This window comes from Pseudoliparis swirei, chromosome 14 (genome assembly GCF_029220125.1).
Source record: "Pseudoliparis swirei isolate HS2019 ecotype Mariana Trench chromosome 14, NWPU_hadal_v1, whole genome shotgun sequence".
NCBI classification, from domain to species: Eukaryota; Metazoa; Chordata; class Actinopteri; order Perciformes; family Liparidae; genus Pseudoliparis; species Pseudoliparis swirei.
In genome coordinates, this window is record NC_079401.1 from 7,205,115 (window position 1) to 7,217,739 (window position 12,625).

Genomic DNA, 12,625 nt, shown 5'->3' on the forward strand with positions numbered 1-12,625 from the left:
CAGGATGTCTTTTTTTCATTTTTTTTTTGGCACCGAAAAAATATGATCAAATAAATTAGGCCAGAAAACTCGGCCTTAAAAAACCCTCAGTGAGTCATATCGATTTCCACGCCATGACTGTCACAACGTTTTATGTCGCGGGAGGAAATAAGCAATCGCGTCGGACACTAAAACATAACCGCGACATTTGTGCTTACGGTTAGAAAAAAGAAGTGCCAGTGAGCCTCGGTCCCATTCAAGAAGTTCATCTAGTCACTCCAGGGGTGGAGGGAGGAATTTGGAAGCCCGAGAGATTTACATTTAGCTTTAATCTGCATAATCCTATTGTCATATGTTCAGATCCGGGGCCCTATATGTGCCACAATAGTTCTATATAAAAGAAGAAGAAAGCAGGTGAGGCTAAAGAGACGCAGGTGAATGAGTTCGTGCCTCGCTGGGCTCCGATTGGAGAATCTGGGACTCGGCCACGGAGGACTTGGCCCGGCGCGCACATCTGGCCTGATTCGACTTCCCCGCAGCCTCCCGCCGTAACATCCCGGGTCCTCTGGTAAACTCGGGAGCGCCACAGCTGCCCCGCGCACGACAGCGAACGGAATCTGTTGTTTTGCTGAACGCCCGAGTCGAGTACATTCTTGGACGGTGGTCTAAAAGCTGCCAGTCACGCGAGTGCTCCGTCGGGCCGCTGCCAAGCTGAGGCCCTTGTGGACAACACGGGGTCCTCGGCGGAAAGACAAATGATTCGATTATGCTGTTGTGGCACTCTGTGTGCTTTTCTAGCAACGAGAAAAAGAAGAAGAAAAAACAAGGACGTTAACGATTCGAACAACATTCATCTTCCGAGTGTTTAAAGGGACAGTCCACTCATTTTAGACATCGATATAAAGACGTCAAAACATGAATGAAGACATCAATACGTGAATGAAGACTTCAATAAATGAATTAAGACTTTAATACATGTATGAATTAAGACACCAATACATGGATACAATGCCTCGGATCATTTGGGAGGAGGTGGTTTGGGAATAACTTGTCCATCCAAGTCACATCAGAGGGTAAATATTAGTAACATATTGCAGTTAAAGAAGCTGAATCAACACCACACACACACACACACACACTCATAATGAATTGCAGGAGGAGGAGCGCATGCATTTGGAGAGATATGATATTAAAGTGCATGCAATTTTCAGTAGGCTCCACTTAACCAACTTTCTAAGGAATGTATGTCTATAAAATATGCTTTCATATATTTGAGACATTTGGGTTGTCCTTTGATGCATTTGGGAGTATGATATGTGCTAAATGAAGGTGCAGAGGTGGCTTTCCTTTTGAATGTTACAAACTCCCTCTGGAGACCTGAGGTTTAATATGACACTTATTGCATAAAGCATCATATCATAACACGTATAATAGGATCCCCATAGTTCTCTGTCGGGAGGGCAGCACGGTAGTCTTGGATCTCAGGTTTCAGGCGAGGGGCCTCCTCTTGGTGAATGGGGCCGAGTTACGTGGAGGTGGTGCAGGGAGGAGGAGGGGGAGGAGGAGAAGGAGAGCAGGAGCCTGCGAGACTCCGAGATCTTTCTTTTGTCCTCTTGTTCGGGACCCCGACGCATGGGGTCAACACCACGGGCTGAACAGGCTCCCACCTCAACGACACTCGCCTCGGAACGCGGACTCGCGCGCGCGCAAGCCAAATGAGAGCGCGCGCTAATTAGTAAAAGCTGGTCGAGCAATTAGGAGAGAGAGAGAGAGAGAGAGAGAGAGAGAGAGAGAGAGAGAGAGAGAGAGAGAGAGAGAGAGAGAGAGAGAGAGAGAGAGAGAGAGAGAGAGAGAGAGAGAGAGAGAGAGAGAGAGAGAGAGAGAGAGAGAGAGACCAAGACCACGACCACGCGGACCGGGGGCACAGACGGCTGGTGCTTTGCGGTAAGAGACGACCTGTTGCAGCAGTTCAGCGTCTCTCGGCCACTTCATCGAAACCTTCGGTCCAGTGAGGATTTGTTTCCACGTAGAAGGAACTTTTGGATTGCGCGTGCGTGCCAGAGTGCGGTGAGTCGCTGTGAAGTCTTATATATATTTATATGTGTTTTTTTGGTTAGGGTTTATTTGTTCATATGTGGTTGTTGAACGCTCAGATGGGAACATGTGACCTGTAGAGAGTTCTAGAAGTCCCTGCTGGTTCCCCTCCATATGTTTAAGAGTTTGATGGAAGTGCAAAAAGAAAAAAGGGAGAAAAAGAAGTTCTATTTATTTTCATTTTTTTTTACCAACTGCCACATCTGAATGTCTGAATCGGCTGCCGCCGCAGACTAAACGCATTGCAGTGATTTTCCTTTTTTCTCCTTTGTGAATGACTAACTCTTCTAGCAGCCGAGTGTTTGAAAGTTTCCAAAGTGCTCTGCAACGATGGCTTCATCCTCTTAACTCACCGGATTATTGTTTCCCCTCTGAAGCTTGGCAGCATTTTTCCTTAAGGAATGCCACACTTTCCAAAACAATTGAGTCTGACTCAGCAAAGCGTGTTCAGAGCCTTCACAAAAAAAAAAGGATCTTAAAAAAAAAAAAAAATCCATTTAAAAACTTTTTTACAGTTTATTTGGACCAGAATAAGAGAAACCAGTCTTGTGTGGATGCACTCTTGTTTCCCCTCTGGATGTCTTGAACAAGTTAGAAACTGATTGACCCGTGTTCCGGTTGTCTCAGACATGTGCCCTCTGTCTGCTCCCTGAACCCTAAAACCCAGCTCTCTGCTTTTGGTTAGGCAGGAATGTCCGCTCGCCTTCGCTTCGTCCAGATTCTTTTGCCCAACCAGCTCTCCAACCCCCTCCATCTCCTCCTGGAGCCCAGGCCGTGACTCCTGGAGCAGAAAAGCCATTAAATCAGTTGAGCTGGGTTGAGACCACAGGAGCAAATAAGCTACTGTGTGAAAGCATGTCTTTGGTCATTGACAAAAAACAACAACAAAGTTTGCATTGACTTGAGCTCTGAAAGCCGTTTGTCCCAGTGCAACACCTCTTTTGTTTCCCCCTCTCGCCTCTGTCTGCAGCAGGGTGTCGCTGATGGCTTTTTACGGCGTGTTTACAAGCGGTGCCGTAAACGTCTCCGCTGAGGAGCGAGAGGAGGAGTGTCTCACCTCTTCTGTTCGTGACCTTTCACGGGGGCCCCGAGCGGGACCTGAACTCCCCCACACACACACACACAAAGACACACACCTGCTGTCTGGGTCTTACACCACCAAGCATTAAAAGTTCCCTTTGACCAGCCGACTCTTTTACTTCCCGGCAGCGGCCACACCGCAGCGATATTTCATCATGTGTGTTTGACGGTTTGTGTAACACGCATTGCATTTTCAATTTTTCTTCTCGCCGTGGATTAATTCTGTCCTTGGCGAAAGTACGGTGGAAGAAACATACAAAAGAGTATTTAGAAGAAGTACAATGGGAAAAAAAGATGGAAATATTCCCAAACACTGACTCTCAATTGGAGCTCTGACCCGGCGTCTCTCACCTCCCGTGTGCGAGGACGAGGACAATCGAGCCAGTGAAGATTTTCCAGGTGACTGAAGTGCTCTGATAAGTTTTTTTTTTTTAATGAGATTAAACCGAGGTCGAAACCCCTTTAGAGGTCAAACGCCAACCTGAGCTTCCTGTGTTTTGGTTCCACTGATGAATCCACGGCGGTCTTGACCACCGCCGGGCGTCTAATGGGAGCCTTTCGGGTCCTCTGGAGATGCTTCTGGTCGGCGAGCAGTGTTTTCATCGCGGGTCGTGTCCTCGGAGCGCCGGTTGAACCGGACGAGGCCGAACATCGGATCACGAGACGAGGGCCCGTCTGCCTCGTCGAGGGTCAGGTGGGCCTTATTGGATGTTGGCACTTCTTTATCCGTGAGAACATGCATCAGGCGTATGCTTTGGAACGACAGAGCCACATAAAGGTGGGGTTGGTAATTATACGGTGTGTAAAACAGCTGTACATGTCCCACCTCCAGACTTAATTTCAGGGTCACGAGGTCCGTCTGTCTTCTCAAACAATCGAGCGTTCCCACACGGAAGGTTTTCTGAGATAACGATTCGATGTCGCCGTGGCCATCCCTCCATCTTTTTTTATTTATTTTTTTGATAGGACACAGCGAGGGAAACGTGTCCCACTTCCTTTATTTTTTTTTTAGATCCGAGAAGTGTTTGGAAGGCCTGTAATTTCCCCTCGTCTGGAATCTGGATCCAGCCGACTGCGAAACATGTTTTCATAGCTCTCGGTGTAGCCGGGGAGTATTTTTAACATGAAGGCTCTGTGATATTTCCCCCCGGTCTGGGCTCGGTGCAACCGGGCCTCACCGTGGCGAGGCTTCTGAAGGTGCCAAATGGAAGAAGGGTTTTTCGCAAAGGAATGGATGAGTAACCTGGCGAGTGCGGGCCTGAGCGTCGCGCTCTAATCCGAGGAGACGCGTCTACAGATGCTCGTCGTGGCCACAGCCTTGTCCTGTTCCAATGAGTCATGAAACGCTGCTTATGTTCTCAACTCCACCCTGTTCTCCTCAAGCAGGCTACGGGAGGTAGAGCGGCTCCGTTGGTTTTGGTGTCCGATACCATTCAAGTTATTGTGGCGTTTAAAAGTCCGGATATTTAACCAAACTGATCCTGGATATCTTTTTTTTAAATATTTGTGCTGTATTTTAATTTAATTTCGGGGCTCAAATTGGCTTCAAGACGACTTCTCTTTCGGCTGGATTTAGAGAAAGCCTTTTTTTTTAATATTTGCATCTTGTAAAGATATCGAATTCCAAAACAAAGTCTGACTTGTTTCAAGTTGACCTGCAGAATTTGGTGAGTCAAGCTTGTCTGCACCTGCTCAGTTCTCCTCTTTTATGTGGAGGCCAAGTCAAACTGTGCTTCTCAAACTAGCGACGGCGATGACCTCTGGCCCTCGCCATCCTAATCCGGCTATCTGCCACTTGCCGGCCAACACTTTGATGTTGTGATGAAGCGGGTCGAGGTGCCGCAAGAAACGTGGGTTCACCAAACCGCCACCGGGGACCGACCCTGAGCGTGTTGTGTAGTTTCCGCATGGATACCTGCATGTCTGAGAGATCTGTATCTGATGACAACAAAGCATGTGGCTGTGTTTATTTCTGAGCCCTGCGGTTGCGGTTTACCTTGCATGGCTGTATTTGCTCTTGCATTCTTGAATCGGGTGTGTGCGCGCGCGCCCTTCCTATTAATCCAGTGAGGAGTATTTCAGTTCTGCCTCTGGGGTTTAAAAAAAAGTCATCTGAAGACATTTTTCCATTGTAGAATATTGAGCCGGTTGTACTTTCTGGATTAATCAGTTGCTCTGTAAAATAGTCTGAGAAGTAATTAATCACTTTTTTCTTAGTCCAAGGCGATGAAATGTCCAAATATAGATATTCAGTTTGACATCACAGGAAACTCAAACCCCCTGAAAATGAGGCAGGAAATGTTGACTTAAATGACCAAAGAATGCATTTTTAAAAAAGTTGCTCAACATTTGATGAAACAAAATATTTAGTTTCAACTTTAATATCAAACTATAGCCCACTAAATGCTGCTTATAGTTCATTCTAAAAAGTTATTGTCCAAAGACCACACCGCAAAGCAATTACAAGTCACTGCAATGAGGTGGGTCATTAAAATTCACAAGGAAGATAAATCGAGAGTCAAAGTATTTAATTGCCCGTGACCTCAGCGTTATCCCTTTATTGTTTTTCCTTTTTCCCTTCCCAGAGCTCTCCGAGCTCCCCGGCACCATGAGTTGGAGCTTCCTCACGCGCCTGCTGGACGAGATCTCCAACCACTCCACCTTCGTGGGGAAGATCTGGCTGACGGTGCTCATCGTCTTCCGCATCGTGCTCACGGCCGTCGGCGGGGAAACCATCTACTACGACGAGCAGAGCAAGTTCGTCTGCAACACGCAGCAGCCCGGCTGCGAGAACGTGTGCTACGACGCGTTCGCGCCGCTCTCGCACGTTCGATACTGGATCTTTCAGGTTCGCTGCCGCACCCACGTCCCCGATGTTCGACAGGCGCGATTGTAAAAAGAATCATTATGTTTTCTTTTCTTTTTGTGCGCGTGTCCAGGTGATCATGATCACCACCCCCACCATCATGTACCTGGGCTTCGCCATGCACAAGATCGCCCGCATGGAAGACAGCGAGTACCGGCCCGTCCGGACCAAGAAGAAGAGGATGCCCATCGTCAGCCGCGGGGCCGTTCGGGACTACGAGGAGGCCGAAGACAACGGCGAGGAAGACCCCATGGTCGCCGAGGTGATCGAACAAGACAAACCCGATAAGGCCGAAAAAAGTGAGGTGGAAATAACGCGGTCGTTTTAGGTTTCGCTTTCCTTGGACGCTTCAGATTCTTTACCTCGGATCTCTTTTTTTTTCTTCTTCTTCAAGGCTCGGAGCGAAAGCATGACGGCCGCCGGCAGATCAGGCGCGACGGCCTCATGAAGGTCTACGTCGGCCAGCTGCTGTGGCGCACTGCCTTCGAGGTCGCCTTCCTCTTCGGCCAGTACGTGCTGTACGGCTTCGAGGTGATCCCCTCCTACGTCTGCACCCGCTCGCCGTGCCCGCACACCGTGGACTGCTTCGTGTCGCGCCCCACGGAGAAGACCATCTTCCTGCTGGTGATGTACGTCGTGTCCTTCCTCTGCCTGCTCCTCACCATCTTCGAGATCGTCCACCTGGGCGTCGGCGGCATCCGCGACAACTTCCGCTGGCGGGCCGCGCAGGGCTCTGGCGCCCCGCCGCCGCCGCCGCCGTCCTCCTCTCGCATGGCGGCCACCGCGCCGCCGGGGTACCACGCCACCATGAAGAAGGAGAAGCTGAAGGGAGATCTGAGGGACTCGCCGATCGGCGACTCCGGCCGGGAGAGTTTCGGGGACGAGGGGCCCTCGTCCAAGGAGCTGGAGCGGTTGAGGAGGCACCTGAAGCTGGCCCAGCAGCACCTGGACCTGGCCTACCAGGCGGATGAAAGAAACCCTTCACGAAGCAGCAGCCCCGAGGTCAACGCGGCTGCGCAGTCGGCCGTCGAGCAGAACCGCCTCAACTTTGCCAAGGAGAAGCAGGGGGAGGCCAGCGAGACAGGTAGTGAGCCCTCGATACACGTTTAGGTCGTATAATGGAGAATGGAATATCCGTTTTATTCAGTTTCATATTAGAAGTCTGGAAAGTTGATCATTTCAGTTATTCATCCAAAGGAAAGGCCAATATTCACAGGTTTTCTCTCTTGGGTGTTCTCGTAGGACTGAAAAGAGAAACTCATTCATACTTTAGTGTTGAGGGAAGAAAACAAGCAATTTGAAGAAAATGAGAATGCTTCACCTAAATTGTCTAGATGCAAAGAAAAGTATCTCCAACTTTTTTTTTTTTTTTAAACAAAAGTAAATTTTTTAACAGTTGCAGATAATTCTGTCCATTGGACTTATTGTTTCAGCTCTTTTGTCAACATACCTGACCTCGGTCAGTGAAACACTGTTACCCGTCCTGGTATTGGTTTAAAGTGAACAAACATGCTGAATCTTTGTGTGTGTGTGTGTGTGTGTGTGTGTCTCCTCCTAGGATTACATGCCTGAACGTGCTTCCTGCCCCAAACGTCTGTTCTTCCATTCCTACTGGCCTTACACATGGGGGGGAGGGGGAGGGGAGGGGGTGCACACATTGGAGTGCAGTCAGACCACTGAGGGAGACCAAAGCGTGTGTATGTCTGTGCCCGTGTGGGTGTGTGGGTGTTTATGGGGGGGGGGGTGGGAATATGCCTTTCAGTATTCGAAGTGAGTCAGAAAAAGATATAATAATTGCTGACCCAGCTGTATTGGAACAAATGTTTCATCTCCAAGACTCTAAACTTGAACGCCCGCCACATCTCTAGTTTCTGCCTGCCGACCTACGTCCAAACCTCGACTGCCTTCGGCGAGGAACATCGTCTCCGCCCTGTTCTTCCGCCCACTCTGTGGTTTTGTGGCCATTCAATAATACTCGTCCACTTCGGCCCTTGTGAGAATTCTCGACAAAGTCTCAAAAGAGAGGCTCCGTGTTTATACATCGTCGGCGAATATTAACGTCTCTCTTCGTCGGCCTCAGACTCTCGGTCGTGTCTTTTCTGGAGCGAGTGCAGATGAGTCATGTTTGATTTAAACGGATTTGATGTCGTTTGGATGTTCCTTGTCCACCAGCCATTTCAGAAATATGATGGAATTTGAAGCCTGTTTTATTTGCTCCAATCGGCCCAAAATGTTTACCTGGGAAATGCTTGAATTCTTTATTGAAAGGGAAATGTTCCAAGAAATTTCCAAGAATCCTTTTCTTGTACAATCAATTCATATAAAGCACTCCATATATTTTTATCAGTACCTGTTTTACTATTTGTTGTCCGAGGCTCCAGAAGTTTATTTTTGTTTTCTTGGTTTCAGAAGGAATTGTTGGCGTCACTAATGCCTCCAATTTCACTGCAATTCCGAAAAAGCAGGCTATTGGATGTTAGTATATCCCATCGCTGTAAATGATCTCTAAAAATGATTGATCACAATGTTCATCTTTGCAGAAATCGAAAGAATAATTTCACATTTTTGTTTTTTTTCTGCTTTTTTTGCTAACCGCTGGAAACATCTGTCTTCTGCGCTTGCCGTCAACAATGAAATCTTTTTGAAATTGACATTCTTCTTTGGTGAGACATATTTTCCATCCTTGATGTGCACCACCAGCCCTCCGTTGTGCTGAAACATGGACGCTTTCATGCATCCTGAAGAAGAAAAAACCCCAAAAGGATGACAGTTGGCTGCTCACACGCAGCCATGTAAACACATATAATGGTGGGGCTTTTGATCAATAGCTTTCAGTGTTCATACAGAGTTCACACTTTTTTCATAGCCTGTCGGATGGTTTTATGATCTTTGGCGGAAATAATGAAATTGCATTGCCAGAGAGCCTTTTTGATGCTGTATTTTTGTAATCATCTCACTTTTGCTACTTGTGGCAAGGTACGACATTCCATTTTGAATATGATATTTTGTCAATGGATAAAATATTATTTTTTCTATCGTATGTTTTGTAGTTTTTGTAACTGTAGAGATTATTTTGTTTTCAGAGGAAATAAATATATTTGAACGTTACTCTTTGGACTCGGCTCTTTCTGTTGCTTCGCATGTATTGGTTTTTGTGTAAATGGGACGAAAGATAGGAAACAATGCATCTTTATTTGTGGCAATTCCAGAACACGATAGAGTACATTGCCAAGAGAAGTCAGACTGTTTTGATGTGAAAGGAAGCTGCGTCAAAGTAGACGTGCACTGACCTCTAGAGGACAGAATCAGAACAATGACAAAGTTTGATTAGTACGACAAGTGGCATGCAGAGCTTTAAAGGGCCTGTTGACCCACATTAGCACACTTTATAACTCGCTACAAGTGATATAGCAAGTATTATTGACTCATTTTTTTTATACAATGGAGCTGAATTGAATGTGTCGGTTCTGTACATTTTCTCTTGACAAGAATATGACAATATGGATTATATTATCACTGGAAGGCAGAAAACGAAACGACAATAGCCCTTTTGTTTGGGTCTACTGGCCCTTTAAGTGTTCAGGTTCAGATACAAGTACACTCCTCAGGTATGATGTTGGGCAAGGTCTCATACTTGAACGAGTACCCGCCGTCAGATGTTGTGGTGACCCTCAGGGACTTCATGGTCCCGGGGACCGGAGCGCAGCACTGTGTGATACCCAGCATGGTGGCGGTTCGATCCCCGGCTGAGCAGTTCCCGCGGCAGTAGTAGAACGTCAGCAGCCTTGGATGGACGATCCAGTTGCCCCAGCCCAGCTCCTCAAAGCTGATCTCGATCTTTGTCCTGATGCAGTCACTGTGCTCGGGTCTCTCCTGAGAGGGCCGCTGGAGCAGGTCTACGGCGGAAGGAGACCAGGGGAAGGTCCCCGGCGCGTGGCGCGGCGAGCGCACAGGACCGCGAGGCTGAGCGCGCAGGTGAAGAAAGGGCGTCTTGTCCGGCTCGTCGCGGTGGCACTGACAGGCCGGGCAGCGCACCTGGAGCAGAAAGGGGCCCCGGGCCACAGAGGCCAGCGGGTTCCGGTCCAGCTCGTAGGTGCTCCATCCGTCTGCGCTCGTCGTCGGCGCGGCCTCCGCCGCCCGAAGAAGCCGCTGCGCTGCGTTGAGAATGAACAGTTGCGCGGAGGAGTTGGCTCCTTCGCCGGCGTAGAACCAGAAGTGAGCGGACGTGACCAGCATCTCCAGGTTGTTCGTGGAGGGCTGGAAGTAATACGTGAAGTGGTTGTTGGTGGTCTCTCCAGGAGCCGATGGGGCACAGGATGAATCTGACAAGAGTGAGACAAGAAGAAGTGTAAGTGTATGGCTTTGTTATCGGGGGATTTGAGGCCTCGTCCTCATTGTGTGGAGGAGGCTGCCGTGTTTACAGACTCTGATTTACAAACAAGAAGTCATGCCATGAGAATAACTTAACTCCCCCATTCTTGTTCCTGCAGTGATGTGAATCTATACTCCAGGTGCAGATGGCCGTGTATACTGAAAGGACTCGCATCTATTTGCAAAAACTTCCCATCATGATATAGTGCAAGTAGTTGGCTTTATTTGTATCTGCACATATGAAATATGTGAGGTTAAATAATGACGATATGGAATATGTAGTCCGGGAAGTATAGTTTTAAAGAAGCAACATACATCATTATTCCAGCACTTTGCTTCACTTTATTTAGTCTTGTGCTCAAGCAACTCATGGAACAATTGTACATTATATTATGGCCGTGTTTAATTTCAGTCCTTAAAAGATCAGATTCACCCCCAGAAAGTGAAATAATTTCTATAGCACAATGTAAAAAACACTTTCTCCTATGAATTAAGGATCCAAAATAATTTGGAAAGAGTGCCATTCAGGTAAAAGACGGAAAACAAAAGCAGCAACGCTTCTCACCGGAGCCGGGGAAGAGAATGATTTGAGATGTGTCCTGAGCCGGACTGGTTTGACGGTTGACCCACGCTGTCCTGCTGGTCCTGCTGGGGGGCCCCCGGGGTGCCTGCCTTGCTTCTGGCTGTGCAATGTCCCGATCAGGACCCGGTGCCGTGGTCAGAGGAGGCTCCTCCAGCCCGAGGCCCTCCAGGACCCGCTCTCTGAACCAGGACAACACAACTTCTCTGGACAGCTCCTCTCCCCTGCAGGCTTGTATCAGAATGGGGATCCACAGAGGGCCCAGGACGAAGAGAGCACAGGACACCATGACTTGACCCTTCAAGTGTATCAACGGAAATGTCCAAAAACGAAAGTCTATGGCAATTTTTTCCACTGACTCCGAGCCTTTCTTGGCATATGGAGTTCCAATTAGCTCCAGAAGACCGATCCTCGTCTGCGACTCTCCTTATTCTCACACGTATTTGTTTGGCTCGGCAGCTATCTGAGTCCGAGTGAAGTCTGCAAGCAAAATCCGTTTGTTTCCAACACACAAGTGGAAGATAGCAAAGGGTGGCCTTGACGGTTGGGATGTTGCATTAACTGTTTCCGTGGCTGTTTCACATAGTATCGAGGGAACGGGTCTGCATATTCTGATGTCTTTTTCTTTGTGCCGTAGAATCACTTTTGGTTGGCGTAGCCGACCTGCATCCACACAGTGTACATGTGCAGATTATTATTATTATTGTTGTAAAGCATGGACGAAAGGCTCTTCACACTGCTGAAATCTACAGAGTTATGCTGCATTGAAGTACATAATCCTGATCACGTTGTTGTCATCTGCAGAGAACATTTTTTCTCAATAATTAAAATAAAAAGATCTATTTGAGTCAGTATGAGCTGTATTGCATTCTCAAGTAGTAATGATGCACACTTTGGTTTTGTCATATATAGGTCATATCTCCCACACACCTGTTTCCCCATGAAACAAAAAGTCTTTGTCTCCTGTAAGGGAAGCCTTCGAGGGCCCTCTTTATCTGACAGACCTTGAATCCGTCTCAGAGGAATATCTTTTCATAAAGTGTGTAACCCGAAGACCAGATATTCACCGACACTTTTGCATTTTATGGTAGTCATCGGAACAGGAAGCTGGCACCGTTTTCTTGGATAAAACAATGACATAAAGACTGAGTTTCACGCTTTATTGCTTTTCTGTCTTTTACCTCATTGCTGTTCATTGTCATCCATTTGTTCCTGAAACCTGTGTGTTTGATTCATGCCTGAAAACCACATTTCTTTTGAGATAATAAGTAATAGATAATAAAAACATTGAAACTAAAGACTGTGAGATAAGGTTGAAAGCCTTAAAGTGCAGCTGGAAACCCACTATACTATTTACAAGGTTGTTTTATTAACCTCTCAAGATGTTATATTGTTTAAAATATAAATTAAACTAATAAAATATATATACTATAATAACATATTTGGTAAAACAGCAATATGCAACAAACAAATACTGATTATCCCAAAAATAATCACATATGTATGAATTGTTTATGGCATTTAAAGTGAGACTTTTACCGGCTGAATAGCGCCCACTTGTGGTCAAATGTAGCAACTACAGCGTGATGGCACTTCTGACGTCACAGTTGCTTTTTCAAATAATATAAATACTTTCAATTAAACCAGATTGCTCC

At 47.1% G+C, this 12,625-nt stretch overlaps 2 protein-coding genes across 2 annotated transcripts; one reads left to right on the top strand and one right to left on the bottom strand.

Moving 5' to 3' along the window:
* Positions 1 to 1,861: 1,861 nt before the first annotated feature.
* On the top strand, positions 1,862 to 9,127 carry LOC130204271 (gap junction gamma-1 protein-like). The gene is made up of 5 exons (XM_056430863.1): positions 1,862 to 2,046; positions 5,739 to 6,001; positions 6,093 to 6,318; positions 6,414 to 7,103; positions 7,578 to 9,127. Exons 2-5 carry the CDS (start codon positions 5,762 to 5,764, stop codon positions 7,589 to 7,591), a joined length of 1,170 nt encoding a protein of 389 aa, XP_056286838.1. The 5' UTR covers positions 1,862 to 2,046; positions 5,739 to 5,761; the 3' UTR covers positions 7,592 to 9,127.
* Positions 9,128 to 9,518: 391 nt separating this feature from the next.
* On the bottom strand, positions 9,519 to 12,145 carry inha (inhibin subunit alpha). The gene is made up of 2 exons (XM_056430864.1): positions 10,956 to 12,145; positions 9,519 to 10,341 (listed from the first exon to the last, which is right to left on the bottom strand). Exons 1-2 carry the CDS (start codon positions 11,257 to 11,259, stop codon positions 9,605 to 9,607), a joined length of 1,041 nt encoding a protein of 346 aa, XP_056286839.1. The 5' UTR covers positions 11,260 to 12,145; the 3' UTR covers positions 9,519 to 9,604.
* Between the last annotated feature and the right edge of the window lie 480 nt (positions 12,146 to 12,625).